Genomic DNA, 23,485 nt, shown 5'->3' on the forward strand with positions numbered 1-23,485 from the left:
TCAGGGGCATGGTTCTGAGGGCTTTAAAAGAGGAGAGTCCGCCTTTTGCTCTCTCTCTGCTTCCACCATCTTGCAATGTAAGACCCCTGGGTCACTATCGCCACCACTGGATGGACTTTGGATTTCTCAGCCTCAGAAACTGTAAGCAATAAGTTTCATTTTCTTTCAGTGTACTTTGTTATAAGCAACAAAAATGGAGTAATACACTGGTTATCACCATGGCAAATAGTCCCAGGCCTATAAAGGCCTGGAGAGGCCTGTAGGAGCCTTCCGGCTCTGTGTTCCAGCACGTGTGTGACCATGGGGCTGCCCAGGATCCTCCTTGCCCTCTCCTGCCTGTCCCTTGTCTTGGGTTCTGGCCAGTATGCTCATCACTTCCTTGCCTGGATTCTCTACTCAGCCTAACTTCCTAAGGTGGTCCAGCTACCTCCAGTCTGGTGAGGGCAGGCACATATTTCCACTACTGATGAGCAGCTGTGAGTGAGGCAGTCACTCCAGGAGCATGATGGAAGCCAGTGAGATTGGCTATCTCCTCCAGAATCCCACAGCATCCAACACTTGACCAGAAAGTTGGGAGTCTTGTCACTCGGTCCTGAGAAGGTCACTTGGGAGGCCCAGTCACTAGCAAGAGCTGTCAATGCTGGGATTCCTGGGCCCAGCCTTGCCACTAGGTAGCCGGGTGGCCTTGGGAAGTACTTTGAAACCAGTGGCACTGAGAGATCATGGTTCAGTTTCCCAAATATAAGTGTGTGGAAAATGAAACAGGAATACGTGTCAGGAATACATATTAGTGAGAGGTAGCCAGCTGTTCTTTCTTAGAAAGGAATGGCCTTTATTTTGGTATGTCCTTCCTAAGGTTTAGTATTCAAGTCACTTTCTTTTATGGAAGATGGTTGAAACTAAGTTTTGTGATGATAATAGAAATGAGGTTTTTTTAAAAAAAAGAAAATGCCAATACCTGAAAAATAAAAAGATTTCAACTCTATATAAATCTCAACCTTTTGGGGAAAGGTAGGATAGAAATTTTACTTATCCATGAAATCCCCGAGTCTTGGAACCTTATCCTATCCCACACCCTTATTTAAACATGAAGGAAACTGAGGCCCAGAGAGGGAAGGTGACTTACCAAGGTCACCAGTGGTTAATGGCAGCTGGAAGCCAGGCCTCCGGCCTCTCAGTCCAATGCGTTGTCTCCTCTGACAGCCTGATACTGAACTTGCTGAGCCTCAGTCTCCCCACATATCCCTGATGCTCATTCCAGGACAGCATGGTCCTGCCATCTAATCACCTCTTCAAGCCCCACCTTTTAATTACCATAATAGGGTTTCTCACCCTCAGCAGTTACAATGGGACCCAAGTTTCCAATACCTGGACATTTGGGGACGCAATTTAAGCTTCAGTGAGTTTGGGTGGGGGGACATTCAATCCACTGCACTGCCCATGAGAAGAGTCTGCAGAATCCACTCCTCCTCTATTCCTCTAGCCCTCTCCCCCGGGGTAGGGCTATGGCCATGGGAAAAAGACTCAAGGAGGAGCTGACAGGAGGGACTGTGGTGAGATGCACTTGGAATCTTAGCTTAGAGAGAGGCCTCTACAGCCGAAGAGACTAAAGTCAGAGGGGGACAGCCGCATTCTCTGAGGATCAAAGTGCCTAGGTAGGGACAAACGATTATTTCCTTTCATCATCTCAGCTTACGCCTAGCCATTCGCCAAGAAACAAAGGCACTTCACCCTATGTAGTTACTGTCAAGGCTCCTTGCACCTGCTGTGAACTGGAGAGCAGGGGTCTGTCCAATTCTAACCAGCAGGAATGAAGACCAGTGTTGTGAGATATTTAAATGTCTCAAGAAGGCTAACCGGTTAGTTCACTTCGTCAGAGCACTGTGTTGTAATACCAAGGGTTTGGATCCCTGGACTGGCCAGCTGCCAAATAAAACCCCAAACAAATAAATTTCTCAGAGAAGACAGACATCCAGATTTCTCTGTAATGGCTCTTAATTTTTAAATGCTTCTTCTTCTTCCTCTCTCCCCATCTCTTTCTCCTCCTCCTCTTTTCCCTCCTCTTCTTTTTTCTCTTCCTCCTCCTCCTCTTCTTCCTTCTCAGCCTTTCTTCTTCTCTTCTTTTTCTTTTCAAAATATAAGTACATGAGGGCTTCTATTTACAACCCCTGGGAAAAGGAACTGCGAGGAGCAGGCCAAACTGAGGCACAAGATCCTTTTGAAAAGAGTAAAAGGGGAGAGTTTTGTTCAAGATGGTGGAATAGACGGTCCCCGACATCACTCTCTCCCACAAATCAACCAATTTACAACTATAAAAATGTAACATCAGCCAAGCTGGGGCCGCTGGAGCTCAGGGGAAGAGGAGGAGAGACCTACCGAGTTCATGAAGGGGGAGAAGCCACAATGAGAGAAAGAAAAAACTGCTCTGAGAGTTTCGGGCTGTGGCCACTTTAATGTTGGAGCTGCTGAGCACATGGAGCAGGAGCCACCAGAAGCTGCAGCTGTGCCCTTCGGATGGAGTTACTTGGAGGCGACAGGGGAGAAGAGAACCTTGGTGGCCCCCAGGACAGCAAGACCACTGATAGGGTTCCTGTGGACCCACGCAGGAGCGAGGAGCCAGAAGAGCAGAAAAAGTGGGGAGCCACTCAGAAGCCAGTGAGTCAACGCAGGGGACCAGTGTGGGGCCCGTCTCATGGGAAGTGTTTGGAGCATGGACAGTGGGGGAGACAGGCCCACTGGGAGAACACTGGGGCACAGCAAGGACACCCAATCTGCCCCCCCAATCAGCGCAGGACCACTCAGAGGAGACTGGTTGGGAATGAAGAATTGCATGGTGTGCAGTTTGATGAAAAAACTCAGGCCCAGATCAGAGTTTCTACATAACCCAGGTGCACCCACTCTCTGGAGAGCCAGAAGTACCTATAAGGTCAACCATTAAACCCTGAGCTGCACAAAAAGCCTTCCCTAGGGAAACAGCAGCAAAGCAGCAATTTATCTCAACAACACAGCTCAAGTACCGGTTCCCATAGGAAGTTACCCCGTATTAGAAGTAAGCAAAGGACAAAAAATTAGTTCTGGCCCAGGCACATCACCAGTGCCTTGGGGCCCACCAGGGACATGAGGCATACAGCTGGGGACCGAACCCCCTGCCCACAACCAGGCTCACTGCACCAGTGCCTTGGGACCTAGAGTACGGGACCCCCTTCCCACAACCAGGCACACCATGCTAGCACCTCAGGGCCTGCCCGGGGTCCTGAGGTATGAAGCCAGGGACCAGACACTCTCCACAGCCAAGCACACTGCCGGCACCAAGGAGCATACCAAAAACATAACTTCCGTGTGGGTGGCCCACCACAGCCACCACAATAACCATGGCTGCTGCAAAAGCGGCTACATGCCACAACCACCACGCAGATGGTCTTCCAGCCACTGGAGTGCATTGACACACAAAAAGTCACCAACAGAAATAAGAAAAGAAGAGGAGGTCTCTCTCCACAAAGCCCTTTTCAGAGAGACAGAAGGAGCATCTGCTCTATGGTAATATTGGGGAACCTAATCACACCTCTCAGCATTGGATAGATCATCTAGGCAACAAATCAACAGAATAACCATTTGTATTAGTCTGTTTTGTGTTGCTATAACAGAAATACCTGAAACTGGGTGATTTATAAAGAACAGAGGTTTATTTGGCTCATGATTCTGGGACAGCTGCATCTGGCACGGGCCTCAGGCTGCTGTACTTATGGCACAAAATGGCAGGCAGCTGGTGGGTACAAGCAGATCACATGGCAAGAGGAAGCAAGAGAGAGAGAGAGGAGGTGCCAGGGTCTTTTTAAACAACCAGCTCTCGCAGGAACTAACAGAGTGAGAACTCACTCATTACTCCCCCCTCCCCCAGGGAGAGCATTAATCCATTCATAAGGGATCCACCCCCAATACTCAATCAGTTCCCAACACTGCCACATTGGGGATCAAATTTCCACATGAGTTTTGGAGGGGACAACACATCCAAACTCCATCACCATTATTCTTTCAGAAGGAGAGAAGAAATCTAGGGTAAATAGAGGTGGGAGGGGGAGGGGTGGGATTGGACAAAGGGCATAAAGAACAATTACGATTTGTAACAATACATATGCTAGTAGTGTTGATTTTATCAACATATCTCAATGTTGAACCCCCAAAATATGTATAATCAATTTTGATTCAATAAAAAATAAATAAATAAAGAGTAAAAGGGCAGGATCCCCCAAAGCAAATGCCCAGTGTGTACCAGGTACACCCTCAGAACTGAGGCAGGTGCCACACCGAGCAGATGCAAGGGCAGAGAGAGCTGGCCAAACAAGTGACCCAGCCTGCAAGCTGGAGTAGTCCAGTGCCCAGGGGATGGGCAAGGTGGGTCTGATCTCAATGAAGGAAAGCACCAGGCTGGTCTGACAGGAAGCAGTTCCCCATCCCACTGCCAGGAAGTTCTTTCCAACTAACTCCAGTCTCTCTGCTGCAAACCTCCTCCTTCCAATTTGGCTTCAGGATTGAAATTTTCCTTCTGGCTTGAGCCTGAGCCCTGTCTTTCAGTGCTGGCTCCAGCACCGACCCACTATGTGACCTTGGGTAGATCCCTCTGCCCTCTGGTCCCTTATTTATGAGATGAGATGGTAAGAATCTGTGGTTCCTCCCAGCTCTGGCAGATTGTATTGTCCTTAGCCTTCTCTTCTCCAGGTCTTTATCTCTCAGGGGTTGTAAATAGAAGTCCTCCTGTGCTTATATTTCAAAGAGAAAAAGAAGGGGGAGAAGAAGAAAGACTAAGAAGGAAGAAGAAGAAAAGGGGAAGAGGAAAAGGGATAAGGGGTGAGGGTGGGTGAGCAGGAGGGGGCAGCAAAGGGGGATGGGGAGGAAGAAGAAACATTTATTTTTTTATTGAATCATAATTGATTATACATATTTTGGGGATTCAGTGCTGACATATGTTGATCAAATCAATATTATTAGTATATATATTGTTACAAATTGTACTTATTCTTTATGTCCCTTGTCCAATCTCTCCCCATCCTCCCTCCCACCCCCCTCCCACTACTGATAACCCTAGATTTCTTCTCTCCCTCTGAAAGAGTAATGGTTACTCTTGATTTGTTGCCTAGATGATCTGTCCAGTGCTGAGAGGTGTGTTCAGGTCCCCCAATATTATCATAGAGCAGATGTTCCTTCTGTCACTCTGGAATGGGCTTTGTGGAGAGAGACATCCTATTCTTTTCTTTGGTCTCTACTGGTGACTCTCTTTGTGTCATTGCACTCCAGTGGCTGGTGAACCATCTGTATGGTGGTTGTGATGTCTAGATACTTTTGTGGCAGCCATTGTTACTGTGGTGGGCCACCCACATGGAGGTGATGTTTTTGGCATGCTCCTTGGCACTGGCGGTATACCTGGTTGTGGTGGGGGGTCCAGCCCCCGGTTCCAAGCCCTGGGCCCCTGGGAAGGGCCCCAAGGCACTGGCAGTGTGCCTGGGTGTGGGTGGGGTGCCCAGTCCCTGGCTCCAAGCCCTGGGCCCCTGGGAGGGGCCACCAGGAGGGGCCTCAAGGCCTCGTGGTGTGCCTGGGTGTGGGAATGGGGTTTGATCCCCCGCTCTATGCCTCAGGTCCCCTGGCAGGCCCCAAGGCACTGGTGGTGTGCCTGGGCCAGAACTAATTTTTTGTTCTTTGCTTGCTTCTAAAACAGGAGAACTTCCTGTGGGAACCGGTACTTGAGCTGTGTTTTTGAGATAAATTGCTGCTTTGCTGCTGTTTCCATAGGGAAGGCTTTTTGTGCAGCTCAGGGTTTAATGGCTGACCTTATAAGTACTTCTGGCTCCTGGGTTGTGTAGAAACTCTGATCTGGGCCTGAGTTTTTTCATCAAACTGCACTCCATGCAATTCTTCATTCCCGACCAGTCTCCTCTAAGCAATCATAAGCTGATTGGGGGGCAGATCAGTTGTCCTTGCTGTCCCCAGTGTTCTCCTGGTGGGCCAACTCCCCCACCGCCCATGCTCCAAACACTTCCCATGGGTCAGGCCCTGCACCAGCCCCTTCTGATGATGGCTCACCGGCCTCTGAATGGCTCCCCTTTTTCAGCTCTTCTGGCTCCTCACTCCTGCGTGGGTCCACAGGAACCCTGTTAGTGGTCTTGCTGTCCTGGGGCCCTCTTCTGCCCTGCCGCCTCCAAGTAACTCCATCCAAAAGGCACAGCTGCAGCTTCTGCTGGCTCCTGCTGCATGTGCTCAGCAGTTCCAGCATTAAAGCAGCTGCAACCCAAAACACTCCAAGCAGTTTTTTCTTTCTTTCAGCAAGGCTTCTCCCCCTTCATGAACTCCATAGGTCTCTCCTCCTCTTCCCCTGGACTCCGCGGGCCCAGCTTGGCTAATGTTACATTTTTATAGTTGTAAATTGGTTGATTTGTGAGAGAGAGTGACGCTGGGGACCATCTTTTATGTCATCTTGACTGGAACTCTCCAGAAGAAGCAGCATTTAAAAACTAAGAGCCATTACATAGAAATCTGGATGCCTGACTTCTAATGAGAAATTGTAATATCTGGCAACACTGGTCCTCATTCCTGCCTGGAAACCACTGGCTAGAGATGAATGGATCCCTGCTCTTCAGTTCACTACAGTTCCAACCCGGCAGCTTTTCTCATGCAGGTGCCCTGCCTGACCCCTGGAAATGCCTGGGTTTTGGAGACCTGCAATTAACCTTGAAGCAAATCAGCCAATTCCAGTCCACCCCCTTGCTCCTCTATGATCCAACATCCACCCTGGTGCTCTGAAATGCCAGTAGATGAGCAGGTATCAGCACCAGAGCCAGCTGTCCCATCAGCCTCTGCCCTGAACTTCAGGCTGACAAAGGGAATGAGACTGGCCAGGAATACTAGCCAAGCCCGTGCTGGGAGTAAGGATGTTGTGAGGCTGCTGCACGGAAAAGGAACCAGAACACCCAATTAAGGATTTAAAAGGGGGGTTTTATTGGCCCGCTGGCAACTGTACCTCTAAGGAAGTCTCGGAAGGGAGCAGCCCTGAATTGAAGTTTAGAGGGATTTTTAAAAGGTACATTTTTACATTAGTCACACAGTTAAAGTTATCATTTAGTTACATACTTAAAGTTATCATATAATCACACATATTCCCTTCTAGTGTGAGGAAGGAAGGGGAGGCCTAGTGCAAGCAGATAACAGAAGCTGAAACAAGCCTGTTAATTGCTCAGGGGCAGCTTGGGTGGGGAACACTAAACAAAATTCAAACTTCTCTAAGTGCAGGCTAATATTTAGCTTTTAACTTCTATCAAGGGGGGGCTAAAGAGCCAAGGGGGATTTTTTTTTTTATTATAACCCCCTTTTATTTTTTATTTTTTTTATTTTTTATTTTTATTTTTTTAATTTTATTTTGTCAATATACATTGTGGCTAATTATTGTTGCCCATCACCAAAACCTCCCTCCCTCCTCCCTCCCCCCTCCCCCCCACCAATGTCCCCTCTGTTTGCTTGTCGTATCAACTTCAAGTAATTGTGGTTGTTATATCTTCTCCCCCCCCACCAGTTTTGTGTGTGTGTGTGTGTGTGTGTGTGTGTGTGTGTGTGTGTGTGTGAATTTATATATTAATTTTTAGCTCCCACCAATAAGTGAGAACATGTGGTATTTCTCTTTCTGTGCCTGACTTGAGCCAAGGGGGATTTTAAACAATAACAATTTTTAAGCAATTCAAACACTATTTAAACTTAATTAATCTACCTTGTCACACAACAAGCAGTTTCACAGAAGCAAATAGCAAATTGCGTATGTTATGAAAGTGGGGGTCACCCTATTTCAAGGTGAGACAGATGTAGCCTCTCAGCTTCACCATGAATTTAGGTAGTTCATGGGTCCTAAAATGCTCCCTGCTTGTCTGGCTGCTCATGATTAACAGAGGTCCAGGAAGAAGCTGACTGTACCTTCTCTTGGGCCAGACACCTGGGACACCATGGATATTAGCATAAGGGATGCTTCTGGGTGCTGTGCTAATACAGTTGGACCTCAGATAACCAGAACCAAGCAACCATTCTGCATAACTGAATTCCTGATTAATATGAGTTAATCTCCTAACCTGTATATCCCTTGATGTTTAAAATAAATAATTCTAAAATGTGTTAGGAATCCTTTCTTCTTTAGGAAAGAATACCTTATGAATATAAGTGAATCTTTCTTTGCTGACTTAAGGTCTTGCAAAGAGTTTCCTTCCTTCATTCATTCCTTCCTTTTCTCCACAAGATGTTTTTAAGCACCTGTGATGTATCATCTTCTGTCTAGGCTTGAGGACAGAGAAGGTACAGGCAGTGGGCTACAGTGGGTACTAACCACAGAATATTCCCAAGAAATTGCCTTCATAGACTAAGTTTTCTTTAATTGCTTAACTACTTGTATTTTATTTTAATTGATTTATATATTATTATTATTATTATTATTATTATTGTTATTTTTTTTTTTTTAACAAAAGATGACCGGTAAGGGGATCTTAACCCTTGACTTGGTGTTGTCAGCACCACGCTCACCCAATGAGCCAACTAGCCATCCCTATATGGGATCCGAACCCGGGGCCTTGGTGTTATCAGCACCGCACTCTCCCGAGTGAGCCACGGGCCGGCCCCTATATTATTATTATTATTATTATTTTACATTCTAAGAGGTTGCAGAGCAGTGGGAGGGGTGGAGGGAGACTGCGGATGGGGTAGGGAAAGGAATGTGGGGTTGAAGGGGCAGAGCTGTGGCGCTTGGCCCACCCCAACCTCAGCTTGGGGGGGGCGGGGGAACAATTGTCAGCAGGCTGGATGCGGACCATAGACTAAATTTTAATCCTAATTTGTTTCTTGTGGATTTGCTTTTTTTCCTCAAAAAAAAAAAAAAAAATTCAACCTAATTGTGAGCGCCAAGTAGCTGAGTTCAAATTAAGAGGTTTAACTGAACTTGGCTCAGGCATGAGGACAGTCCTGATCATTGGAATAGAGCACAGGGTCAGAATAGAGTAGGTCTCAATTTGAATCCTGGTTTTACCATTTCCAGCTGATGGTATCTTATATAAGTAAGCTTCCTCCAGCATTTACTATGCACTTGGCAGTGTGTTTAACACTTCCCATGCATTATCTCATCTGATCAGTGAACTCTAAAAGCAGCTGCATAGGAGGAAATCCCAGGAAAGGCACTTTTTTTTTTTTTAAAGATGACTGGTAAAGGGATCTTAACCCTTGACTTGGTGTTGTCAGCACCACACTCACCCAGTGAGCTAACCGGCCATCCCTATATAGGGATCCGAACCCATGGCCTTGGTGTTACCAGTACCACACTCTCCGGAGTGAGCCACAGGTCGGCCCAGGAAAGGCACTTTTCTTCCCTGAGTCTATATCTGCAAACTGGAAACAAAAATAAGCAGCTGACAGGTCTATTGTGTGGATTAAGTGAGCTCGGTGTTGAAAAGCTTACAGCACTGGGCCTGGCCCAGGTTGTGCATAGCAGGTGTGGTCATCAGAACACACCACTCTACCAAAAGCATCCTGCCAAGGTGCTCTGCTGGGATATCAGGGTTTTTTTTTTTTTTTCTTTTTAATCTTGCCTTCTCTCCCCTCCCACCTCATCCCATCCTCCCCACCTCTGCTTTTTTGTTTTGTTTTGTTTTGTTTTTTGTTTATCATTTTCATTTTATTTATTTTTATTTTTATTTTTTTAAAAGATGACTGGTAAGGCGATCTTAATCCTTGACTTGGTGTTGTCAGCACCATGCTCACCCAGTGAGCAAACCAGCCATCCCTATATGGGATCTGAACCCATGGCCTTGCTTCCGAGTGAGCCACAGGCCGGCCCTTATCGTTTTCATTTTAAAGGGAACTTATGTTCCTGTTTGGCTGGGCCTTGATGTTCTGATTGAATCCCAGGCAGGGCTGCTCCCAGCCTGCAGGGATCCTGCCTGCCAGGAGCTAAACCTAACTTCACACATTTTAGTTTAGATGATAGAAGCCTGGGGCGCCCGTGTCTCACTTGGGAGAGTGTGGTGCTGATAACACCCGGGTTTGAATCCCTATATACGGATGGCCGATTAGCTCACTTCAGAGAACGTGGTGCTGACAACACAAAGTCAACGGTTAAGATCCTGTTACCGGTCATCTTTTTTTTTTTTTTTTTCAAAAAGATGACCGGTAAGGGGACCTCAACCCTTGGCTTGGTGTTGTCAGCACCATGCTCAGCCAGTGAGCGAATTGGCCATCCCTATATAGGATCCGAACCCGTGGCCTTGGTGTCATCAGCACCACACTCTCCCGAGTGAGCCACGGGCCAGCCCATTACCGGTCATCTTTAAAAAAAAAAAAAAAAAGATGATAGAAGTCTTCCAAGGCCCAGCTCAGTGCTAAATGAGCCCTCCTTCTCTTCACTGCTTGCCCACCCCCAGCAGAGTACAAGCAGTAGGGAAAGAATCACTCTGTTAGTTTAAACACTGATCTGCTGTGTGCCTTAGTCCATTTTCTGTTACTGTAACAGAATATCAGAGACTGGGTAATTTATAAAGAAAATAAATTTATTTCTCACAGTTAGGGAGGCTGGGAAAACCAAGAGCATGGCGCTGGCATCTAGCAAGGGCCTTCTTCCTGCATCACAACATGCAGAAGGGCAAATGAGCACACACGAAAAAGAGAGGAAATTGGGCCAAAGTCATCCTTTTATGAGAACTTACCCCCACGATAACTAACCCACTCCTATAAAAATGGAATTAGTCCATTTATAAGGGCAGAGTCCTCACGACCTAATCACCTCCTAAAAGTTCTGCCTCTTAATACTGTTACAGTGGCAATTAAATTTTAACATAAATTTTGGAGGGGACATTCAAACCATAGCACTATGTGACCTCACACAGGTCTCTTTCCCTCTCTGGGCCTCAGGTTTCCTTCCTCTACAGTGAGAGGGTTGCAGCAGGTGACTGCTGAGGTCTTTCTGACTTTGTGGAAACCCTGTGGCTCCAGTTGGAGTTTGCCACTAATGATCCTGTGAACACCCCCACCCTCAACCCCTAACCTATCACATATGGCTGGTGGGGCTACAGCCAGGTCAGGAACCAGCTGTGAGAGTTGGGGCAGGGTGAGTCCTCAGTGAGGTCCCCAGAAAACACCGGGAAGCCAACCTCCCCTTGCCAACACAGAAACCCCCAGGAGGCCCACTTCTAAGTAGCTGAGCAGCTTCCTAGCCACAGGACTGACTACATAATTTGTGGGGCCCTTGTTCAAAAGTTTGTAAGAATTTCAAGAGCATTAAACCAAGAGTGGGGACCTTCTGAACACAGGACTCTGTGTGACTGCACAGGTCACATGCCCATGAAGGTGACTCTGCCTGGCTACCCTGGGACACAGTGCCAGAGGGTCACTTTCTCTTGCTCCTACAGGTTTTTAAAGTCCCAGGGGAACCCCTCATCAGACCCTCAAGTGCTCTGGCTGAATGGTGGTCCTGGCTGTAGTTCCATGGAGGAAATTCAGGCTGAGAATGGGTTCTACTGAAATTCCAGGCTGAGGTGGGGGCTTGCTGGGAGCAATGTTGAGTGGGAAAGGAGGGATGAAAGCCATTTGGCCTAGCCTACTCTTTCCTTGTTGATACAAGCCAGAGCTATGGTGAGGGTCCCTGAGGAGCTCTGATCAACCTAGTGCTAGGCAGTAAGGGCTGAGGCAAAGCAGACTCGGGGTGAAGTTTGACTTTAAATGGAAACACCCTCTGTTTCTTAGGCAGTGGAAGGGTTCTCTGTAGAGAAGGTTTGAAGAGAATGGAAGAAAGAGGGCTTGCCTAGCCATCTGCTCCCTGACTGCAGAACCCACCTCTGCTCCTCCCTGGCCATCTTATTAGCAGGCACTGTTAAGAGTCCTCACAAACACTGCGTTCAGCCCCATAGGTGTCCTTGGACCTTGCAGCCCAGAGAACACCTGCACATCTCCCTCCTTCCTGCAAACGAACACCGACAGATCCCTCTACACAAACCTGCACAGCTGGAACGTGGGGGCCAATGTCCTGTACCTGGAGTCCCCTGCTGGTATGGGTTACTCTCACCCTCTCAGCCAAAAATACCAGACTGATGACCAGCTCGTGAATGGTTATGATGCTCAAGGTGGGGAGAAGAAGGAGAGAAGGGAAGGAAGGGAAAGGAAGAAGAGCAAGAAAGTGAAATGGAGGTAGGGGAGGACAAGAGAGAGGGAGCTGGAAGGAGGAAGGAAATGCTCTATGTCTCAGACTGGAGGCTGAAAACTACTGGCCTGTGGGTGATATTCATTCAGCCTATGGACATCTTTTCTTTGGCGTGCATGTTGGTTGGGGCGAAGAAAACTTGAATTTCAGTTGCCACTATTTACATAATTCAGAGATTAAATTCAGATTTGTGGCTTCTGTTGAAAAGTTGACTCTAAGCCTGCATTTCCTCTTGGCAACACCCCTCTGGAGCTGACGGGCAGCAAGGGCCAGGTGGCTTTACAAGGCTACGAGCTCTCCAGTTCACCACTATCCCCACTATGCCCTGTTGCTTTATGCTCATCTGCTCCACCCATCCATGTTCTCTGCCTGGTTCCTACAGCCAGGTTTATGGACCCTGTTTTAGATTCAAAGGACCCCAAAGCCCCTCCTGGGGCTGAGAGATAAAAGATAATAATGCCTCCCTCCCATGTATTGGGCCAGCTGTATAGTGTAATAGTTAAGAATCTGATGGCTGAGTTCAAATCCCAGTCCTGCCATTTCCCAGCCATATGACCTAGAACAAGTTCCTTCAACTCCTTGTGCCTCAGTTTTCTCATCTGTCACATGGGATGCTAATAATAGTACATACCTCATAGGGTTGTGCTGAGGATTAATGAAGTTACCGCACAGAGATCACCAGAACATAGAAAGCACTAAGTGTCAGCTGTCTTTATGGTCATTCCTGAAGCTGTCACAGAGATCAGACTGTGTAGAAGGAGACACTCCCTTGTAACCCAGAGATCAGCAACAGTTAGCTCTACAGCTACTCCCTGTATGAGCTTGGGTAGGTCATTTACCCTCCCTGAAACTGAGTTTCCCCACCCATCTGTGAAATTAAGGAGCCAGACAATGGGCTGGCCAGTTAGGATAACACCAAGATCCAGGGTTTGGATCCCCTTGCCAGCCAGCTGCCCTCCCCCTGCCCCCAAAAAAGGAGTGAGACAAATGATCTCTGGACCTTCATTTTCTAACTGAAATTGGATGCAACAATTTTTTTTTTGCACTTTACCATGTGCAGGTATAGGTTACCCAGCGGAGAAACTGGTGAAGGAGGCAGAATTGGGGTCTAGTGGGGAAGCAGACATTAAACAAGTCATTACAAGTGGGAAGAAAGAGGAGATCCTGTGGACCAAGGAGGGAGATGTACATCACCTGAGGCATCAAGGAGCAAAGCCCAGTGAGTGTGGAGGAAAGGGCATTCCAGGCAGAGGGAGCAGTGGGCAGAGGCATCGAGATAATGCCAGCTGATGCATGAAAGGCTGGGGCACCACGTTTAAGAGGGAGAGTGGCATGAGCTGGGACTGGCAAGCTCTCCAGGGTCCAACTACGGAGGGTCTTATGAACCCCATCAGAGTTCAGGGTGATCAGGGGCTCTCGAAAGGTGTGACACCCAGACTGCCATGACCAGCTATTCACGTTAAAAGATCTCCCTCTGAGGGCTGACCAGTTAAGCCGCTTGAGAGAGCATGGTGGTAATAAAAATGTTCAGATCCTTGTACCGACCTGCTGCCATGAAAAAAAAAAACCTCCCTCTGGCTGCAGGAGAGAGAATGGGCCAGAGCAGGGAAGAAGGGAGCTGGAGGAGACGAGCGAAGTATGAAATGTGCAAATGAATAGACGATCTCTCTCACCCTTTGCCTGAGGCAAAGGAGGCTGTCTGGGATTCTCTCCCACCTTCACCAGCCTCTGGGGTTCCACTTCCTCTCCGTTCAGATAGCTGCTGACAACTACCAAGCACTGCTGAGTTTCTTTGAAAAATTCCCTACTTTTGCCAGACATGACTTCTATGTCTTCGGAGAAAGCTCCGGGGGAGTGTTCGTGCCCTCCTCAGTGAACAGATTGTCAAGGATCTGGTTTCTGTCAACTTCAAGGTACGTCTCAGGTCCCGGCTAGCTGAGCAGGAACCAACACCAGCAGTGCCCAGAAATCCTTACTCTTGGCTTCAAGGCTTCCTCCATTCTACAAATATTCATTGAGCACCCAGTCTGTGCCAGCAGTGATCTGGCCACTGGGAATATGGCGGTGGCCAAGACAGACACGATCTCTGCCTCCTAGGTGGGGCATAATGGACAATAAACATAAACTCATCACATATATAAACAAGGTTTTTCAGAGAATACTAAGGGCTATGAAGGGCCACTTTTGACATCACGGTTGGGAAGCCTTCGTGAGCTAAATGATGAGCAGCAGGTGTGAGAAGAGCTGAGAGAAGCATGGTGCAGGCCAAGAGAAAAAATAAGTGCAAGTGTGAGGCAGAATGACCCTGGATATCAACAGTAGGAGAGGCCACTGTGTTGGAGCAGAGCAAGTGAATGGGACATGATAGAGTACAGTTGTAGAGGTGGCAGGAGCCAGATCGTGGGGTTCTTGTGAGCCATGGTAAGGATTCTATAGGAATCTGTTGGAGGGATTTTAGCACAAGGATAGATTAGGGAGGAGCAGGGGGGAGTACAAGGAAACAGACCAGTTAGGGCCTGTTGTGGTGGTCCAGGGAGAGATAACAGTGACACATGGGCTAGAATGAAAACACTAGAGACAGAGATAAATGGAAGGATTAGGGATACATTTGGAGAATAGCGATTGACCTCTGACCTTGATCTTTATCCCTCCTATGAGGCTAAACTGAGAGATGTCAGCTGTTCTGAGGTTCTGAGTATGGTTCTGTGTTGATCCTGAAGGACACAATACAGACAGCCCACAATATCTGCGGGTTTTGCATCTGCGGATTCAGCTGACTGTGGGTTCTTTTCCAGCTGCAGATGCTGAACCTATGGATAAAGAGGGTCCACTAAGCAACTTGAGCATCAGGAGTTTGGTATCTGCATGGGGTGTTGGAATCAATACCCCACGGGTACTTAGGGATGACTCTAGAGCCTAGTGACTAAAAGTGTAGGTCTGGACATCACACCAACCTGGGTTTCAATCTTGTCTCTGTCTCTGAGTGTGGCCTTGAGTAAGCTCTTTATCTTCTCTGTTTCCTCATCCATAAAATGGAAATGCACACAGTAGTACCTGCTTCACAGGATGATGGTGACTAAAGGAGACAATGAATGTAAAGGACTCAAAGTACAGTCTGGCAATAGTGAGCACTCAATCAAGGTTAGACATTATCAGGTTGGCCAGTTAGGTCAGTTGGTTAGAGCATGGCGTTGTAACACCAAGGTCAAGGGTACGCATTTCCACAGCAGTCAGTCGCCAAAAAAAAATCAAGTTATATCACTCTTACCATGAGGTGGGGCATTTACTTGTCTCTTCTGGTTTTAGGTCTTTGGAGTAGGAAATGAAATGACCAACTACCAGCTGAATGATGATGCTGACAGAGTTTGGTTACTACCATGGCTTCATTGGCAATGAATAAGTCCTGTCTCCTTCTAGTCCTTATCTTTGGCACCTTGTGGCACATCTACCTCTGAGGCAGTTGGCTCTCTGCCATCCTTAGGTCAGAGGCAGGTGATGACACCTGGAAGGCCAATTTAGATTGATCAGGGTTAAGAAATACAGCAGGAAATGGGGTGACTGCCATGGGAATGAAGGTGGGTTCAGGTGGCCCCTGCTCTCACTGTCTGACTCTCCAGCCCCCTGCCATAGCCCCCGGGCATCCCTCAACATCTGCTCCTACTCCGAGGGCATCTGTACCTTCTTCAGCACCATAGAGGACAACTGCTTTTGTGCAGTGAGTCACCCGCTCTCCTTTGTGGGCTATTAGAAAAAGAGTTTCTCTTTCCTCTTCAGCTAGCAGTAGAGCAAAGAATATAGAGGAGGTCAGAACCCCAGTACACAGTGCTATCCTTACACACACAGGCACACACACACACACACACACTCCCTCCCAATTCACAATTTACAAAGCATGACATTTCCTCTTTTGCACCGTACACCAACCCTGCAAGGCAGGCAGATTGGTGGGGCCCACACTGTTGTTTTAAAAAACCTTATTTCTTTTCGCTTTTTAAATTGCAAGTGCAATACTCATACTCATATATTTTGCTCATTAACAATTCAAGCAATATGGAAGTTTCATGTGTTCCATACTTAATTTTACTGTTTTTCAGAATAGGCATTATTGACTGGTCTGGGTGCAGTGGTGTTTACAACTAATTGATCACAACCAGTTACAGATTTTGTTACTTCACTCCCACTGCTTCAGTTGACTAGCCTAAAAATAGAAAGAAAATAAATAAATAAAATTTTAAAAAAGAATAGTCATTATTATCACCATCTTGCAGACAGAAAAACAAACTCCTCAAGGCCTTCCAGCTAGTAAGAAACAGAGTGTGGACTACAGTTCAGGTTTTTTGTGTCCTCCTGGCTGCGTGGCCTCCCACCAGGTTCCCCTACCCTGCCCCAGTCAAAGGCCTTGGCAAAACACTCAGCAGCGAGGCCCTGATGCAAATCAGAGATAACACTCACTCTGCTGCAAGAGAAAAGACTATCTCCAGTTCCTCCAGGAGTATTTGCTGTCAGGCTTCCCCTGTCTCTCCCACCCAAGAGGGTGTGCATATCTGAATGCAAGTGACTGAGAGTTAGTCTGGGGGTAACTCTGAATTGGCTCTGATTTTATTATAAAAGTTATTCATGCAAACTTCAGCACACTATGATTAAAAAAAAAAAAAACAGCAGGAGGTCTCAGATGGAATGGTGACAATTCAGATATGGCTGCCCTGGGGCAGTAATTAACTATGATCCCTGAGCTGGTGCCGGGCCCTCAAATTCTGATTAGCCATTGCAGGAGCCTGGTTGGTACTTCATAGCTCTCTCCTCAGGTGGGGAGGGTTGCGGATTCCCCCAGCTCCCCGTGGTATGGCATGGATGTGTCCCCTGGGGTCAGCTTAAGACTGCCCTCCCCACCAAGAAGCCAGAGGGCACAAGCTCAGGTCCCACATGCTTTGCTGGCAGCTTCTATCATGTTGGGTGTCAAAGTAATTGGGACCTGTGTCTGGAAGTCTAGAAAGTTGTGTTTTACCCTCAACCCTGGAAAGATCTTAGACTCATTCTTCCCTGCAGGTCCTGGCAGCTTATGGCACTTATGACATGATTCAGAGCAGTGGCCTCAACATCTACAAGCTCTACTAGCCCTGCTTGGGGGCACATGGCTACCAGGTGCACTATGCTGCTGACATAAGCAACCTCTTCCAAAGACACCAGTTCAACGTGGCCATGCCAGTAAGTGGCTGATGAGGCGGGATGAGGGGTAGTGAGGGCTGCACCTGTAGTCTGGAAATACTTATTATAGGTAATGCTTCTTGTCACCTTTTCAACTAGTCCAATCCTCTATCATCTCTTGCGTGGACTATCACAACATCCTCCTAATTCAGAGATTCTTGATGCCACCCTTGTTCACCTATAGTCTCTTCTAACAGCAGCTTTCTAAAACTAAAGTCTGTGCTGGCCGGTTAGTTCAGTTGGTTAGAGCCTGCTGTTACAACACCAAGGTCTAACGGTTCAGATCCCCGTACCAGTCTGGCCACCAAGTGAATAAATAAAAAATAAAAAATAAAACTTGTCAGTTCAAGGCCAGCCCGTGGCTCACTTGGGAGAGTGTGGTGCTGATAATACCAAGGCCATGGGTTCGGGTCCTATATAGGGATGGCTGGTTAGCTCATTGGCTGAGCGTGGTGCTGACAACACCAAGTCAAAAGTTAAGATCCCCTTACCGGTCATCTTTAAAAAAATAAAATAAAAAAAAAATAAAAATAAATAGAACTGGTCAGTTCAAAATCTTCTGTGGTTTGTCTTACTGGGATGAAAGCCAAAGTCCTGACCACGGCATCCAGCGACCCACATGCTTAGATCTTCTCTGACCCATATTCCTCCTCTATCACTGCTCTGCTTCAGCCTCACCAAACTTCAGTATCAGGACATTTGTACTTTCTGGTCCCCTATTTGGAACCCTCTGCCACCCTATGTCAATGTTGGCAGATGTCTGCTGGGCTTCTTTTCTTATTTTATTCAGGTCTCTGCTTGAATCCTCTATCAGATAGGTCTTCCCAACCAAAAATTGCTGCCCATCTCCCCAGCCCTTCCACCTCTTTCTGTCCCTCCAGCACCTTGGACTTCATTATTTTTTGTAGCACTTTTACTGCCTGGCATTACTTATTTATTTCTTATTGTTTATTCCCTTGTAAGACTGGCCCAAAAGTGCAAATCTTACTTGTTGGGAAGGCTCATCTCGCAAAGACCAGGAGACAGAGATCGCTGCAATCAAGCAAGAGGCTTTTTTTTATTTCCAGCACGCTGGGGTCGCTCCGTCTTCAGGACAGAAATGGTCCCGAGCTCTTAACACGAGCACCTTTTATACAGTTTGGTAGGCAGACTGTGGCAACAGGATGAGTTGTATACAGCTTATTGTTCACCTGAGGTGACTTTTAAATTCATTGGTGGCTTTCAGCGGGGTGGTATACAGACGAGGAACTGGGGAATTGCCCAATAGCTCACCCCTTGTGTGGTTAGGCCCTTCCCGGAATTGGGTGAACTTTGGGCGGTTTGGGAAAGTCCCACCCGCAGGGGCTTGTAAAACCCTGCTCAAGCTAATTACAGAAGCAGAAAAGCTAGTCAGTTAATATTCAAGGGTGGGGGAAGGGGTTCAAGTCCACACCCTCTCTGCCCTTATTTAGGTGTAAGGTCAGTGGGACTGGTTTGTTAGCTCAATTGGTTAGAGCGCAGCCTTATAACAGCAAGGTCAAGATTCTCTTACTCGCCAGCTGCCAAAAATAAAACATATGAATAAATAGAAATAAATACAAGGTCAATGAATGCAAGGACTTTACTTGTTTGCTGCTACATTCCCAATACCTGGCATATAGGAGGCAGTTGTTACCTATTTGCTGAATGAATGAATGAGTACATGAACTTCCTCTCTGCCAGGTATTGAGTATTTTACAACTTTATCTCATTTAACCCTCACAAAGATTTTCTTTTTTTTTTTTTTTTTTTTTTCGTGACCGGCACTCAGCCAGTGAGTGCACCGGTCATTCCTATATAGGATCTGAACCCGCGGCGGGAGCGTTGCCGCGCTCCCAGCGCAGCACTCTACCGAGTGCGCCACGGGCTCGGCCCCCTCACAAAGATTTTCTACCATAGGTACTATTTTTGTCCCCATTTCACAGATGAAGGAACTGAAGCTCAGAGAGGTGTTGTGCTAGTGCAAGGTTACCTAGGACAGAGCTGGAGCATGAACCTCAGGAGTCTGACTCTAGAGCCCAGACTGTAATACCTGAGGTACCTCACTCTGGCTACTCTGGAAGCATCCTTGGTGCCAGCTATCTGCTGGGTGATTTCTGTGCTGGGGCAGTCTTGGATTGGGGACAGCATGGTCTGAGCCTGAAAAGGATCAGGATGGTGGGGTGCCCAGGATGGTGGGGATGGGAGACAGGCAGCACTTCCCCAGGGTCCCTCCCCCATCCAGGGCAGGTGCATCCTGGGTCCTTTTCTCTTAGAAATATCAAATGGTGATGGTGGAGCAGAGGAAGGTATGCAGAACAGCCTGCCTGTCCTCTCTCCACCTCTCCTTCCCCAGGTTACTCTCTCTGAGAACTCCCATTTGGAGTATAGTGTGGACCAGGGGCTACTGTGGGACTCAGAACACTTCCAGAAGGAAAGAACCTAGAGATCACCCTGGCTGATTTTTCTGTTCTACAGAAGGGGATTCTGAGGCATAGAGAAGGGGAAGGACTTGGCTCATAGTACAGAAACAGAGCAGGAGTATAGAACATGGAAATTGTGAGGTTCCAAAAGAGCATCTCTGTGGGATTCACCAAGTTTGGGGGACCTGGGCATGGAATAATGAGATGGAGGGAGGGAATATCTGTGGCTTTGAACCCCATTACCACTTACCACACTCTGCCTCCAGCCTCCTAATGGTCCCATCCCTGGGAGGCCTGAACACATCAATGCCACTGCCATGTACCTATGGCTTCAGCAGGCTCTCCACATCTAACTACCTCCCTGCCTGGGAACTGTGCAGGCAAGCCCAAGATCTGGGAAGCCACTGGCAGAGGCACAACAGCTGGGCTGTGGCCCCACAGGATTGAGGGGAGAGGTAGGGCAGACACAGCAGGAACTAAGGCACGGATGCATGTTCACTGTTGCAATCCCAGCACCTACAAATATTAAGCACTCAAATATTTGTTGGAAGAAAAATTGGATGAGGGAGAGGCATGTTGCAGTTGGAGAGGAAGCAGAGAAGAGGGAGGTGGGGGGTCATAGGGTCCAGGAAGAGGGTGCAGGAAAGCGTTGTGATCCTGGGAGAGTGGGTAGGCCCATGTCGAGGAGCAACTTTTTGCTGACTGGGAGGCAGGGTTGAAAAGGGATCACAGGAATCCCAGTTCCCAGTTTCCCTGAATCCCGGAGTAGACACGGCCATCCTCAGCAGCCTCTCCCTGCAGCCCCCAAGTTAGCTGTCAATCCCAGAGGCAGTATGTGGACATGGCCCCTTTGAACTGGGAGCTACTACAGCATGACCTCTGAGCCCTTGTCTACAAGCAGATGCTGACGGCTTGTAACTCAGAAAGAGGTTTGTGGAGGCCCTGAAGCAGCCAGTGAGGATGTGGTACCCAGAGTAGGGAGGGCTTGTTGGGGGTTGGGGATGGGGTGGAGTTCTGAAGCCCTTCATTCTTCTGGTCTTCAGCAGCCTGGGGAAGATAGGTATAGGTGATGCTCCAAAAAGAGCCTGCCCTGGAAGCATTCTGCCTCTGGGAAGAAATGCCAAGCGGAGGAGGGCTGGGGAGATGCTTGCAGCCCAAGCATTTCTTCCTTTATTGCAGGAACAAAGGAGACCTTGCCCCTCCAATTATCTAAAGCTGAGGTCTATCTAGATGTTACAGAGGCGAGATAACTTCTTTCCAAAAGAACATTATTTGCATTTTTTTTTTTTAATTTTTATTTTTTTAAAGATGACTGGTAAGGGGATCTTAACCCTTGACTTGGTGTGGTCAGCACCATGCTCACCCAGTGAGCGAACCGGCCATCCGTACATGGGATCTGAACCCAGGGCCTTGGTGTTATTAGCACCGCACTCTCCCGAGTGAGCCACGGGCCCGGCCCCACATTATTTGCATTTAAATGTGTGCCAATCTCTCCTTCTTTAAACAAATCCAGAACCCTCCCTTCCCCTCCAGCTATAGCTGTCTTTCTCCCCTCTCCTGAACTCACAGCCCACTTCCATCTGGCTTCAGCGCCTCCATTCCACAGAAATCCACAAAAATGGCTCTCTCTAAGGTTATCCACTGGTCGAGCTGTCACACAGCCCAAGGACCTTGTCAACAACCTCCTTGCTTGACTGCTCAAAAACACTGAGCCCCTCAATTCTCTTGGTGTCTGATAGTGCTCAGGCCTCCTGGGCTGGGCTGCTCCTCCTCGCCAGAGTCTTTCTCTCCTAACCTTGAATACAAGCACAGTGCTTTTCAGAGCCCCCAACTTCTGCTTTCTGCAAACTCCCCCAAGGCATCAGCTCAACCACCTGTCAGTAACTGCCAGCCCCAGTTTCCAGAGTTTCCCAGACTTTCACCTCCATGGGGACCACTGTACATTTCCACCTGGTGAATCTGAGGTACCTTCAACCTCCAAAATGAACCCACCATCTCTGCCCACAAACCCCTCCAGTCTCCCCGTCTCATGGAGAGAAAGGTACCCAGTGGCAGACAATCCTTCACTTTTTCTCCCTCACCTTTCATGCCAATTGCTAAAGCCTGACAATTTTACCTCCCACATCTCTTGTGGCCCCAGTTCTCTCCCCACCCACGACACTTCTCCTGGACTCCCGCAGTAGTGAAAGAAAGTGAGTCGAGATGCCAGGTACCGTTCAAGCTTTATTAAAGAAAGAAATCTGCTGGGCTGTACTCAAAATGGAGGACATCCTGGGGCTGCCCTGAAAATGGGGGACAGCAGCAACAATGGGTTTGTGAAAGTTTATATTAGCTTTTGGGTGTGAAATGAACGGTTGATGTAACTGGGTGGAGAACTGTGCCGATGCAGAAGCCAGAAAGTTGTTTCTAAGTCAGGAGGCTTCTCATAAAGGGAAGCAGGGAGGGGATTGGTGCTGGAGTGGAAGACAAGGCCGGCGGCTATTTCGTGTTGGTGCTTATTGTGTGCACAATGGCGCTGGCCCTGTCCAAAATCCATCAAGTAGCTTCCTGTTTAGTCTCCCAGCAGCTTCTCTGGCTGGGTACCAATCCTTGCTCAATATCACAGCCAGTGTGACCTTAAAACAATGTAAACATAAGCCTGTCAGCTGCTCCACCCAACCCTTCAAAGGCTTTCCAGGGCTCTTAGGATAAAGGGCTGACCATAACAGCTCTAGCCGGGCCTCTGGCTACCTCTCTGGGCTCCAGTCTTCGCAGTATTTCAACTCCTGAAAGATGCCAATATCATCCTGGAAGGTCTAGCTCTTTGCTGGAATGTGTCCCCCTTGCCACCACTCAACCTACATAAGTCCTACTCCTTTCACACCATTGGGGGAGTCCTTGAATCCCCAGACGGAGTTGCGGACACCGCAAAGCCCTTTGTGCTTCTTTTACTAGAATTTATCATACCTGTAATTCCTTGTTCAACAGCTGGCTTTTCTGATAGTCTGCGAGCAACACCAATCAGCACAGACACCTGAAGTGCTCAGAACTGTGTTCCAGGATACAGTGAATGTCTAATCAATGAGTATTTGTTGAACAAATAGGGTTTTGCCCTGGTGGCAGAGGTGGTGACTACAGAGCTGGGGGTTATCGGCTGATAAGTGCTTGATGCTCTGGCTCTAAACTCCCTTCTCTTGCCCCTTGAAGCCAGAAGCTGTCCCAGGAAACCCAAATGAAGGTCAGTTGGTTGGAGGGCTGCTTTAAGGAGAAACCCTTTGGCAGAGGCTGTGGAGAGCAGAGTTGCTGAGTGACCCCTTTCTTTGGGCCCCTAGATGGTGATCCCCTACCTGCCCTGTTACTGTAGGTAGGTTGCTGGCTTCTTTAAAGAATAAGAGATCTCATTCCTCAAGGTCAAGGTAGGGCTGGTGTCCAGCTCTTTTACCTGCCCATAATCCTGCCGACTGGGCCAATTGTAGAGCTAGGGCTGGGTCTGGAGCTCACAGACCCCTCAAGCCTATTCACAGACTGGGTCACCAGACCCCTCACATGCAGGTCTATGAGCTAGGTAACCGGCAAACAGGTCCTGAGAAGCCATAGGTTGGAAAGCATGGCCGCGGACGCCTGAGGCAGATGCCAGCCAAACTGCATTAACTCCACCCCCCCCACACAATTTGCT

General features: G+C 48.0%; 1 protein-coding gene across 1 annotated transcript in view; it reads left to right on the forward strand.

Annotated features, from left to right (window-relative positions):
- LOC134387441 (pre-B-cell leukemia transcription factor 2-like) overlaps positions 1-17,320 on the forward strand; it is a 30,262-nt gene extending 12,942 nt beyond the window's left edge. The window contains 5 exon segments of the mRNA XM_063109909.1: positions 11,916-12,128; positions 13,266-13,390; positions 13,961-14,118; positions 15,836-15,920; positions 17,252-17,320. Of these exon segments, the coding sequence (XP_062965979.1) occupies positions 11,916-12,128; positions 13,266-13,390; positions 13,961-14,118; positions 15,836-15,920; positions 17,252-17,320 (650 nt within the window).
- The last annotated feature ends 6,165 nt before the right edge of the window (positions 17,321-23,485 follow it).

The sequence above is a fragment of the Cynocephalus volans genome, chromosome 10, assembly GCF_027409185.1.
Source record: "Cynocephalus volans isolate mCynVol1 chromosome 10, mCynVol1.pri, whole genome shotgun sequence".
NCBI lineage: Eukaryota > Metazoa > Chordata > Mammalia > Dermoptera > Cynocephalidae > Cynocephalus > Cynocephalus volans.